At 42.6% G+C, this 13,293-nt stretch overlaps 1 protein-coding gene across 2 annotated transcripts in view; it reads right to left on the reverse strand.

Annotated features, from left to right (window-relative positions):
- Positions 1 to 13,293, reverse strand: part of PACRGL (parkin coregulated like) — a 79,578-nt gene that overhangs the window by 41,307 nt on the left and 24,978 nt on the right. For both annotated transcript variants that reach the window (XM_040335196.1, XM_040335197.1), the window contains 2 exons: positions 9,544 to 9,678; positions 117 to 224 (listed from right to left, as the gene is read on the reverse strand). In XM_040335196.1, the coding sequence (XP_040191130.1) occupies positions 117 to 224; positions 9,544 to 9,678 (243 nt within the window). The remainder of the gene's footprint in view (positions 1 to 116; positions 225 to 9,543; positions 9,679 to 13,293) is intronic.

Raw genomic sequence — 13,293 nt, forward strand, 5'->3', positions numbered from 1 at the left:
AGCTAAATAACATGCATAAAATACATGACATGCTCATATCATCTTATGGGAAGATCTGTGTTGCAATGAATGGTCTAGAATCAGGGTCTCTTCAAAAAGTTATTTTCAGAACTTACACTGGCAAGCAGATTCTTTAGATGAATGTTTAATGCTGGACCAACAACAGCACTAAGTTGTACCAAACCATTCAAACCTTGTTCAAACACGGCACCATCAGAGTGTACCTGAGAATCAAGAAACATTATTAGTTTAAATATTAAAGCAGTACTAAATTAAACTGTATATAACACAATGTATAGCCATTTAGCAGTATGTAATCAATATAAACAAAGCAAAATGCTCCACAAAAATAAAAAAGAGAGACCATTTGCTGTCCTTTGAAAAGTCCTGTGCCACAGATTCTATTTCATGAAGCTGCAACAGTACTTCGGGTACAGTAAGTGATATTTTAGGAATGCTAACGTGGCCTTTAATCTGCATTCACACCTGAGCGTAGCGTTTTGCCGCGATTTTGCGGCGTTTTTTACCACGATTTGTCGCAGCGTTTTTTACCGCAATTTTGGACAGGTCTAGTGTCACCAATGTTAAAAACAGAAAAACGCCCAAATACGCTCAATCCGAGCGACAAAAAAGGGTCTAGAACTTGTTTGAGCTTCAGGCGTTTGGCGTCAGGTATTTTGGAGTGGAGATGTGAACCATCTCCATTGAGAATAATGTATTTTTTCCCCCTCTAGCGTTTTGGAGCTTCATGCTTCAGGCGACAAAACGCTCAGGTGTGAATGCAGCCTTAAAGTTTAACTTTACTTTAACCACTTAATGCCCTTAGGCCGTATAAACAGTATACAGCTGCAATCATGATCCTGGTGTCAATTTTTTAAGCCGGCAGTGCCCCCCTCCCACTGCCATTTCCAAATTCTCTTGTTCCATCGAAAAGCCTGGGGCCACTGTGGGCAGTGGCCGTGGCTGACCATAAAAAAAGAAGAAGGAACATCCATTTCCTGAACTTCTCTATGGTATATATATAAGAGACGAGGACGAGACAAGGATTTTTGTCACCTTGGGTTTCAGTTGTTTGTTTACTGGCCATTAACAGATGTTGGTAATCTGTGTAAGCAATAAAGTTGATCCCCAAAAAAAAGAAAAGATACACTGTAAAAAAAGGGCATAAAATAAAAAATTAAATAATAAAAAAAGAAAGTAAAGCACCCCCACTCCCCTGTGATCATGCTCAAATATGAACGCATACGTAGGTCCTGCATGCATATGTATAAGGTGATCACAACACATACGTGAGGTTTTGTTGCAAACATCAGAGTGAGAGCAATAATTCTAGCACCAGAGCTCACACTTAAGACCCCTTTTTACACTGGGGCCGTTTTCATGCGTTTTAGCGCTAAAAATATGCTCTGCTAAGCACCTAAAAAAAATCTCTCATTCATTCCAGTGTGCCTTTTCACATTGCAAACAAAGGGAGACACACCGCTCCAGGCAAAAGAGGTGCGAAGGCAGATAACAGGTGCAGACCCCGGCTCACCGCCAACAAACTCTAACAGAACAAAGAAGTGGGCGCACACTGGAACTCCAAAATCGCTTGATGAATCTTTATTGTCACAAATCTCAGACGAACACAGGAAGAGCAGTTACAGCAGTTGATGCATTTCACAAGCGATGGCTTGCTTGTTCATAACGGCTTTTCACACTGGTCTGGTACGCCTGCGGGATGGGAAAAAAGTCCTGCAAGCAGCATCTTTTTGTTGGGTTGGGAGCGCTGTATACAAAATGCCCCTGCCCATTGGAATGAATGAGCAGCGCTTTCAAAGCGCCTTGAAAACACTGCAAAACTGGAGTTTTTACCCCTTTTTTGGGGATAAAAGTGCCCTGCTAGCAGCCGAAAAGTGTCACAGAAGCCACTGCTAGCGGCCGCGGCCCCAGTGTGAAAGGGATCTTACTCTAAACTGGTAACCGATAAGGACTTTTAAAGTGTTGCCTATGGATAATTTACCATATCATAGTTTGTCCCCATTCCACCGGAGCGTGATATGTTAGGTATCTAGAGTGGGGAAAATAATTAGTTGATTGCCTGCAGATTTTGTAAGTTTGCCCACTATCAAAGAAATGAAGGGTCTATACTTTATATCATAGGTGTATTTTAAATGATAGAGAGAGAATATCAACCAAAAATACAGCAAAAACACATGACACCAATGTTATGAATTGAGTTGAAGTTCAGTGAGTAAAATAAGTATTTGATCTCCTACCAACCAACAATAATTTTGGCTTTCATAGACTGGCTACAGTATGTGCTTATTTGGTACACAGATTAGTCCTTTCAATTCTAGAAGGTTCTCCTAAGGACAACTTGTTATGTGTGTAAAAGACACCTGTCCACACAATCTCTTTCTTCCATTCTACCTCACCATCATGGGCAAGACCAAAGAGCTGTCAAAGGACATCAGGGACCTGAACAAGGTTGGAATGGGCTACAAGACCATCAGCAAGAAGCTTGGTGAGAAGGAGACAACTGTTGGAGCGATTATTCACAAATAGAAGAAATACAAAATAACCATCAATCACCCTCGGTCTGGAGCTCCATACAAGATTTTGCCTCATCTACAACTACACAGGAGAAGCTTGTGAATGGTCTCAAGGTAGTTGGGACCACAATCACCAACAAAAACCATTGGTAACACAATACACTGCCATGGACTGAAATCCTGCAGTGCCCGCAAGGTACCCCTCAAGAAGGCACATGTTCAGGCCTGCTGTTGTCTTATTTTTTAATTAAAAAAGTGTATTTTTTCCCCAAAAAAGTGAGCTTGTAAGACCGCTGCGCAAATACGGCGTGACAAAAAGTATTGTAACGACAAAAAAATGTAGTTTTTCAGAAGCCGAAAAATTAATGTGAAGCCCACACACTATCATTTTAAATGAAATTTTTTTAAAACGACATTTTGTTCATGACGAAAAATGATCGTGTGTACGCGGCATCAGAATAAAAAATATATATAATGTTTGGGGGTTCGAATTAGAGGGAAGGAGATGGCAGTGAAAAATTACACATTAGAACTGGTTTTACTTGTAATGCCAATGGCCACCACCAGATGGCGCCAGGTCACAGAAGGAAGCTTGGGACTTCACAAGGCCGCGGCTTCAAATACCGGCTGCGGCGGAGGAGGTGGGGGCGCACGGAAACGCAGGATCCTGTGCCTCCGTGTGCCCCCACCTCCCCCGGCCCACGACGGCCAGTAATTGAGGCCGCGACCTCAATTACCGGCGGGCGCGGGTCACAATTGCGACCTGGCGCCCAGATTTTGTCGAGTCCTGGTATACATCACTATGAGATACCCCAGGGATCCCCACTATCTATTTCTTTGTTCCCCTTTTATTTTTCTCCTACCTATGACTATTTTTCTTTTATCTTTTTTCTCTCTTCTAATTCTTCCATTCTCTCTTTTTCCTCCAATTTACTCATTATATAGTTCTACTAACTCAAGCTCTATATAAGACTTTTGACTCTAAACAATTCCTTTTTTCATTTTATTAAAGAATTATATTCTTGTTAATGATTGCGATCCTTTTTTTTTCCTTTTTATTACCTGAGGTTATCTTATATAAATACGGTCTATTCTCTCTTTTTAATATATGATGTACTATTTTGAGTAGTTAGATTTATGTCAAAATCGCTTAGGTTATATTATCTTTATTTAACATTGGAGCTATAATTTAATATTGCTTCCTTGTAAGTGATATTTTCGTATGCTACCACCAATTGTACATTTATGGTAATTGTCAAAACTCACTAAACAAAATTGACAAGAAATCCTAATGCACATATAAAAAGAATCACCAAAATCGCTTAGGTTATATTATTTTTTTTTAACATTGGAGCTATAATTTAATATTGCTTCCTTGTAAGTGATAATTTTGTATGCTACCACCAATTGTACATTTATGTGAATTGTCAAAACTCACTAAACAAAATTGACAAGAGATCCTAATGCACATATAAAACAAAAAAAAAAAAACACAAGAGGGCGCCTCCCTCTAGGTGTAGCGATGTATTAATTGATTTACCATTATTTATGAATAAATCTCTACACCTAGATGGAGGCGCCCTCTTGTGTTTTTTTTTTTTTTTTTTTATTGTGTACATGTTTGCTATGGAAAAAGCTATGATAGTCCTATCTAAAATCAGGTACCATGCAATTTTATTTAAAACACACTTAAAAAGTAAAACTATACTTAAAACTAAAAAACTGCATTTCATAAATTTAGCAAATAAGCTATTTTCTTTGCAATGCAGAGCAACATTTTTAAAAGCTGCCTCTGACATCACCTTTCATGCAGAAGGAGCACAACACTACAAGGACTGCAGTGAATTCACTGGAACGTTGTATACCTAGGCAGCCAAATTAGGCTGCGTGACTACCACACTGTCACTGCTTACAATCCTAATACTGACTGTAGAGCTAGCATTATACTCTGCTAAATCCAAGAACTATAAAGAGACAGAGATTGCCGCTCCAGGCAGGTCTTTTTAGGTGCAATCTTCTTCTCAGGAACTGAGGGTGCTAGCAATGCACATGGCAAATAAGAACAAAAGATGATCAGGACAGCCGCACTCCAATCCAACGTAACTTTAATGTAAAAAACTGGAAACAGGCACTGCAAGTCACAGCAACGGAACCTAGGACAGCTGATGCGTTTCACACCAACTTCAGTGTTTACTCGTAGCTATGAGTAAACACTGAAGTTAGTGTGAAACGCGTCAGCTGTCCTAGCTTCCGTTGCTGTGACTTGTAGTGCCTGTTTCCAGTTTTTTACATTAAAGTTACGTTGGATTGGAGTGCGGTTGTCCTGATCTTCTTTTGTTCTCATTATACTCTGCTCCCTGAGGAAGGAACGCAGAGCACTCTCTTGGATCCTGCCTCCAACAGAGAGAAGGCAACGGCAGCCCCTGAAATAACATCACAGGGGGAAAGAAAATGATTTAAAAATGGCATTTAGTGGGAGGAGAGGGAGCTGCCAGGGGAATACAGATATAAGTGTTATTGCAGCTTTTTGAATCAGCAGATATTTATAAAACTGAATGGGTATCCGTTCACAGATCTGTTGGCTATCTGTTCACAGGTCTGAACTTCACAAAACCCTTAGAGAACATATGCTGTAAAAGCTGGGGCTTAAACATTCAATATAGCAGCACAACAATCCCTGGTGAAGCATGTTTGAGAACATGAAACCAGCAACTTTGCCGTTTTCAAAAACCACAAAACCACCTTTGTAATTGATTTAGTGTTTGGCGAAAAGACTGCAAGTACGTACGTAACTGTGGCCTATTTGTATTATCAGCAGCTTTGACTTTATTCTATCCTATGCTATGGTACAATCTATTCTACAGCTGAAAAAGGTAAACCCATTTTTTTCTAAGATTGTTTTATTAAGAGGTTTTGTACAACATAAAACAATACAGAGGGGTTGATTTACTAAGAGCCGGTTCACACACAGGGGAGGCACGACTTTGGGGGCGACTCGGCAAGGCGATCTCAAGACGACTTGAGAGGCAACTTGCAAAATGACTCCTGTTTTGAAATCAATGCAAGTCGCTCTAAATTGGCCCCAAAGTCGTACAGGAAACTTTTTCTAAGTCTTAGCGACTTGCGTCGCTCCTATTAGAATAGTTCCATTGAATTGAACAGACTGTGACTTGTCAGGCGGCTGAGTGGCCTGATAGGTCGCCCCTAGGGTTGTCCCGATACCGATACTCAAATACTTGTACTAGGGCAGATGCTTCACTCGATACTTGTACTGTCGGCGGTGATCAGTGCGTGGGGAAGTTACAAGCACCGATCACCGCTGTAAAGATTTAAAATTACTTTCTCCACTTCTACACCCATCCCCCCGCGCGGCTTTCAGCTGCTTTAAAATCAGCGGTGATCTGTGCTTGTAACTTCCCCGCACACACGATCAACGCTGACTGTCCTGTGTCCTCCTCCAGCCCCCCTCCGTTTTGCTGCAGTCTGTCTCCCTCCCTCCATGTATCCCGCCGTGTATCCCGCCGTGTTTCTTTCCCCTTCAGTGCTCCTCCTCCACCCCCTGGAAATGTCAGGATGGAGAGCGGGGTAGGAGCCGGTAAATCCGGCTCCTTACTGCTCCGAATGGACAGAGTCAGTGATCACTGACTCTGTCTATTCACATAACTGAAACAGCGTGTTTACAATGTTTCAGTTTATGAATGAAGAGAAGATGCTGTCTTCTCTCCTTTCATTTTCAGCGCAGCTGAGGCTGCTGAGAAAGGGACAGGGGAACATGTGTCCCTAGTCCCTTTCCCTGTCTCAAAGGGAAGATGTCAGAGGTCTGTTAAGACCCCTGATATCTCACCAAAGCCCCCCCAACAGGGCTGAAAAAATAAATATAAAAAAAAATTTATTGTAGAAAATAAAAAATAAAAACACACTGACACGGTCCACCCCCAAAAAAAAGAAAGCATTATAAAATAACAAAAATTGAAAAGAAAATTGTAACAAATTAAAAACAAATTGTTAAAGATAAAAAAAAAAAAAACTATTGACACATGTGCCGCTGTCACATGAGATTAAAAAAAAGTATCGGTATTCGGTATCGGCGAGTACTTGAAAAAAAGTATCGGTACTTGTACTCGGTCTTAAAAAAGTGGTATCGGGACAACCCTAGTCGCCCCTGTGCGAACCGGCTCAAAAAATGGAGAGTGCAGCTCTGCACAGAAACCAATCAGCTTCCAGGTTTTATTGTCAAAGCTTAATTGAACAAGCTGAAGTTAGAAACTGATTGGCTGCCATGCACAGCTGCACCAGATTTTGTACTATAAACCCAAAGCATATAGACACACAGAAAATAGATGCTTGCCTTCATTACAGCAGGAGAGGGAAGATACAGCCGTGGCCAAAAGTTTTGAGAATGACACAAATATTCATTTTCACAAAGTCTGCCGTCTCAGTTTATGATGGTAATTTGCATATACTCCAGAATGTTATGAAGAGTGATTAGAGGAATTGCAATTAATTGCAAAGTCCCTCTTTGCCCCAAAAATTAACTTAATCTAAAAAAGGCAAAAGGACCAGCTGACATCATGTCAGCGATTTTCTCGTTAACACAGGTTTCTGTGTTGACGAGGACAAGGCAGGAAATCATTCTGTAACGCTAAGTTAGAATAACAGACTGGAGGCTTTGAAAAGGGAGGGTGGTGCTTGAAATAATTGTTCTTCCTCTGTTAAACATGGTTACCTTCAAGGAAACAGGTGCAGTCATCATTGCTTTGCATTGAATACCACAGACAACAATATTGCTGCTACCAAGATTTCACCTATATCAACCATTTATCAGATCATCAAGAACTTCAAGAAGAGAGGTTCAATTGTTGTGAAGAAGGCTTCAGGGAGTCCAAGAAAGTTCAGCAAGTGCCAGGATCGTATCAGTTGATTCAGCTGTGGGATGGGGGCACCACCAGTGCAGAGCTTGCTCAGGAATGGCAGCAGGCAGGTGTGAGTGCATCAGGACGCACAGTGAGGTGAAGACTTTTGTTGGATGGCCTGGTCAGTCAAGAAGGGCAGCAAAGAAGCCACTTCTCTCCAGGAAAAGCATTAAGGACAGACTGATAATCTGCAAAAGGTGCAGGGATTGGACTGCTGAGGACTGGGGTAAAGTAATTTTCTCCATTCATCTGCGGGGGTTGCTTCTCAGCCAAGGCAGCGGGCTTGCTCACAATTTTGCCTAAGAACACAGCCATGAATAAAGAATGGTTCAAAAACATCCTACGAGAGCAACTTCTCCCAACCATCCAAGAACAGTTTGGTATTAAATAATGCCTTTTCAGCATTATGGAGCACCTTGCCCTAAGGCAAAAGTGATAGCGAAGTGGCCTGGAGAACAACATTTTGGGACCACGGCCAGGAAACTCCCCAGACCTTAATCCCATTGAGAACTTGTGGTCTATCCTCAAGAGGCGTGTAAAAAAAAAAAAACTCAAATTCTGACAAACGCCAAGAATTGATTATGCAACAATGGGCTGCCATCAATCAAAAAGTCTTGAAAAAAAAGAAGGGTCAACACTGCAAATATAGGCTCGGATTCACAAAGCACTTACGCCGACGTATCTCGAGATACGCCGCGTAAGTGTAACTATGCGCCGTCGTATCTGTACGCCGTACCCACAATCTGAGATACACCTAAAAATAGGCTTCCTACGACCAACGTAACTTGCCTACGCCGTCATATCGGGGGCGCATATTTACGCTGGGCGCATTTGCCGGTCCCATTGATTTTCTATGCACATATGCAAATGAGGGAGATACGCTGATTCACAAACGTACTTGCGCCCGGCGCATAATATACGCGGTTTGCGTAAGTCGTACGTCCGGCGTAAAGTTATTCCCCATATATGAGGCGCAACTCATGCTAAGGTATGGACCAGGGAACACAGCCGTCATATTTTACGGCGTTTACGTAGTACGTGAATAGGGCTGGGCGTAGGTTACGTTCACATCATAGGCAGTGATCCGTCGTATCTTCGGGAGTAGTTCCGACGTGATTCTGAGCATGCGCACAGGGATTCGGCCACGGGACGGCGCATGCGCCGTTCATTTTAAGTACTTCAATGGCACTTGCCCATTCATTTGCATGGGGTCACGCCTCATTAGCATGGCTCACGCCCACTTCCACCTACGCTGGCTTACGCCGAGGAAACCCAGCGTATCTTTAAGAGCGAGTGGGAGCAAGTGCTTTGCGAATCCAGTGCTTGCCTCTGTGCGCTGCGTCGGCGTAGCGTATATTAGATACGCTACGCCCGCATAAATATGCGCCGATGTATGTGAATCCGGGCCATAGATTTTTGCATAAACCCTAATGTAATTGGGGTTTATGACACTTATGAAATGCTTGTAATTATATTTCAGTACACCATAGCAACATATGACAAAAAAGATCTAAAAACACTGAAGCAGCAGACTTTGTAAAAATGAATATTTGTGTCATTCGCAAAACTTTTGGCCATGGCTGTACAGTGTGACCAGAAAGAATATAACACAATAATGTAATAGTATGACATTTGTTTGCACACAGAGCCGATTCAGTGGGTTGATGACTAGGCATAAATTAGTTCACAGTTTTTATGTAAAAAGAGGGTAATCCATTAGTCTGTGTCACCCAGTAAAGACTAAAGCCGGCAGGGACCAGCCCAGATTCTATTCATATCTATACGCAGGCTGGTTGTACCCAAGTAGATTCATTAATTGTCTTGGGTACAGCCAGCCTGTCAAATTTTGTACCTGCAATTATTGCCAGCAGCTATAGCCTCTAGCAGTAATCAATCTATTCTGCTGGCTAGGAAGGCTCCCCGCTGACAGAACACAGTAGCGCTGCGGAAGTGATTCCTCCATCAACACTAACTGAATGGGCATCTGTTCAAGCCAAGAGATTTAGGTCTGATTTCCTTCTATAACTCAGCACACATTTACATCACAGAAAATAAATGAGTCTTTAAAACTGATGTACAATATATACAATACATACAAGGGCAGGCTTTAAAGCAGCGGCCAGCTTGGGTAATAAGGGCAAGGCTTTTTCTGCAGCCCCAGGAACCATCAATAACTCCTTAAATCCCTCTTGTGATACGAATGTGTAAGGGTGTCTGGTCTCTCGAAGACCCTGTCACAAAAGAAAAAGAAAAAGGAGGAAAATGTGCTTACTACTGTAATTATGATTCTCATGAACTGACAAACAGCAAATGCATTTCTAAAGTTCAGTGATTTTCAAATAAGAAGAGGGCAACCAACTGAAAACCTCCACAAGAATATGTATACACGATCCTATTTCATTTCTAGACTTTTATTTACGTGGTTATCCTGGAAACTATGGGCCAGATCCACGTACAGAGGGCGCAACTTAATTTTTGGGATTTAAGTTACACCGCCGCAAAATCTCTACCTAAGTGCCTGATCCACAAAGCACTTACCTAGAAATTTTCGGCTGTGTAACTTAAATCTGTCCGGCGCAAGGCGTGCCCAATCTAATGGGGCGAGTCCCATTTAAATTAGGCGCGCTCCCGCGCCGGACGTACTGCGCATGCTCCTGACGCGATTTTCCAGACGTGCTTTGCGCGAAGTTACGTTACGCCGAGTTTTGTGAATCGCGCCGGGTAAAAAAAGTTGCGTCTGGAAAAAAAAAAAAAAAAAAAAAAATTTGACAGCGTCGCGGGAAAGAAGGGTCTACTTTTACATGGTGTACTAACTTTACACTTTGTAAAAGCAGCCCTAATTTTGCGACGGCAAACTAATACTTACGGAGAAAAAACGAAGTGTAAAAGCTTCGTGCATCTCAGTAAGTGCTAATTTGCATACCCGACTCTGGATTTTGACGAGAAATGCCCCCAGTGGCGGCTGCGGTACTGCATCCTAAGATCCGACAGTGTAAGTCCCTTACACATGTCGGATCTTCTGCCTATCTATGAGAAACTGATTCTGTGGATCAGTTCCATAGATAGAAACAGGGATACGACGGCGTATCAGTAGATACGCCGGCGTATCCCTTTTGTGGATCTGGCCCTAAAAGTGTTAATCCTTTTACAAAGGTTTAAAGAGGACTGACTGTTTTGTACCAAATAATAAGGCGTTTATATTATATATATGTGTATATATATATATATATATATATATATATATATATATATATATATAATATCACACTCACACACAGGTTTTAATGCATTTTTGATGCCCCGCCTCTAGCACCAGTAAGTGCGTGAGTTCACAGCAGGCCAGGTTTCGGCTGTAGAGGTAATAATGCTAAATGGCACACATAAAGGTACACAGGAACATTGCAATGTGATCACTCAATTTAGATAAAAGGGTCGTTATTTTTTTTTTATCAATTTTCTTTGTCATTTCTAATCAATTCCTAAGCCAACAAAATTGTAAATCTATGAAGCTTTTAAATAATTTTTTTTTTTAAATAAAAAAAACACAGGAACATATGCTATGACGAAAAAAAAAAAAAAAAAAGGAATCTACAAGTACTGGTGTCAGTCTTCAAACCAATTCATGTGCCCCTGTGTGGCCCCTTGGATCTCAGAAAGGAGTTGTAGCACCTTATATAGACTAATGCCTAGATTCAGGTACGTTGCCGCAACTTTGCGGCGGCGTAGCTTAAGGCATTTAAGCTACGCCGCCGTAAGTTAGCGAGGCAAGTACATGATTCACAATGTACTTGCCTGCTAAGTTACGGCGGCGTAGCCTAAAGCGGGCGGGCGTAAGGGCGCCTAATTCAAATGTGTGTAAGGGGGCGTGTTTTATGTTAATGGGGCTTGACCTTATGTTTTGGACGTTCTTCTTAACTGTGCATGCGCCGGGCGCCTACATTTCCCAGTATGCATTGCGGCTAAGTACGCCGCACGGGACTATTGATTTCGACGTGGACGTAAACGACGTAAATCCCGATTCACGGACGACTTGCGCAAACGACGTAAAAATTTTGAATTTCGACGCGGGAACGGCGACCATACTTAACATCACTATTCCAACTAGGGCCTAACTCTAACTTTAGGCACCCTATCTCTAAGGTAAACGGCGTAAAAGTACTGCGTCGGCCGGGCGTACGTTCGTGAATCGGCGTATCTACTAATTTACATATTCTACGCCGACCGCAATGGAAGCGCCACCTAGCGGCCATCCGAAATATTGCAACCTAAGATAGGACGGCGCAAGCCGTCGTATCTTAGATATGTTTAAGTGTATCTCTGATTAAACATAAGTCGGCATAGATTCTGAGTTAGGTCGGCTTATCTACTGATAAGCCGGCCTAACTCTTACTGAATCTACCTATAAAAGTCAGTATTATGCCCGACTCCTTACTGGTGCCATGTCCCACCCCTTACAATTTGATAGCTGAATGGCAGGAGGCAGGGCTTATTGCTTGGGTTGAGTGGGGTGGGGTGGGGCTTAGTGTCATATGTGTAAAGCCTAAGGCCCCTTTCACATAGGCCTGTCCGTGTATGGATTCCGCTTTGCTCAGCAGGGATCGCTCCACTGATCCCCACTGAGCAGGCGGGTGACAGGTCCATCTCTGCTCACTGTGCTGGACCTGTCAAAAACCGGCTGTCCTCCGTGGAGATCGGATGAAAATGGACCGCCTGTCCGTTTTCATCCGATCCGATTCTCCAGACGGATGGAAAATAGAGTTTCTATCCGTCTGGATTTCACGGACAGGATCGGATAGCGGCAGATGTCAGCGAACATGTCAATGTCGACATCTGCCACTCCATAGAGGTTCTTGGAGCATCCGTTCAGGTCCGCCTACAAAACTGAAAGGCAGACCTGATTGGAAAGCCTGTGTGAAAGGGGCCTAAAAGTGAATGGTCCTCACCAGGAACAGGAATAGATATAAAATATAGCACATATACATGCTACCATATTATTATACCCACTTTTCAATATTAATTTTGCCTGTATCAAAACAATATGTGAATTACCGTATATACTCGAGTATAAGCCAAGTATTTCAGCACATATTTTGGTGTTGAAAATGCCCCCCCTTGACTTATACTCGAGTCACCTTTTTGCACCTGATCTCCCAGACTTTGGGGACCCGGTGCTGGCCGGCCGTAGGTCCTCTGGACCCCAAACTTGGCACATATGTAGCCCCACTCAAAGTTTGTTGTCCGGGGGACCTGCGGCCCGGGGAGAACCGATTTTTCAAATGCGGCCCCCCTTCCATAGACTCCCATGTTAAACAGTCATTTCTCAGGTGATTTTGGGGACCCGGTACTGGCCGGTCATAGGTCCCCTAGACCCGGAACTTGGCACACATGCCCCATTTCTCCTCTACAAGTGTGCAAAGTTTGTTGTCTGGGGGACCTATGGCTGGGAAACACCGATTTTTCAAAGCCAGGCACCCTTTCCATAGACTCCCATGTTAAACGTCAGTCTAGTCATGGGCACAGTGAGGCATGCAGATGGACACCCTATGGTTATACGCGAGTCAATACGTTTTCCCATTTTTTTGGGTAAAATGAGGTGCCTCGGCTTATATTCGGGTCAGCTTATACTCGAGTATATACGGTACTTAAAAAAAAAAAAAATAAATTTGATGTCTTGCATGCAATCCCTGTCCTTGCACGTAGATAGCATCCACTTGTAGGCATTTCCTACTGTCAAGGATAGCAAAATCACTGGAAGTTACAGTAGCTTGAGATCAGGAATGTTTAAACTAATAAGCACATTGTTGATACGTTAAAATGGGTTGCCTCTCTGAATCAAAGCAAGCAAT

Source organism: Rana temporaria, chromosome 1 (genome assembly GCF_905171775.1).
Source record: "Rana temporaria chromosome 1, aRanTem1.1, whole genome shotgun sequence".
In the NCBI taxonomy this organism is placed as follows: domain Eukaryota; kingdom Metazoa; phylum Chordata; class Amphibia; order Anura; family Ranidae; genus Rana; species Rana temporaria.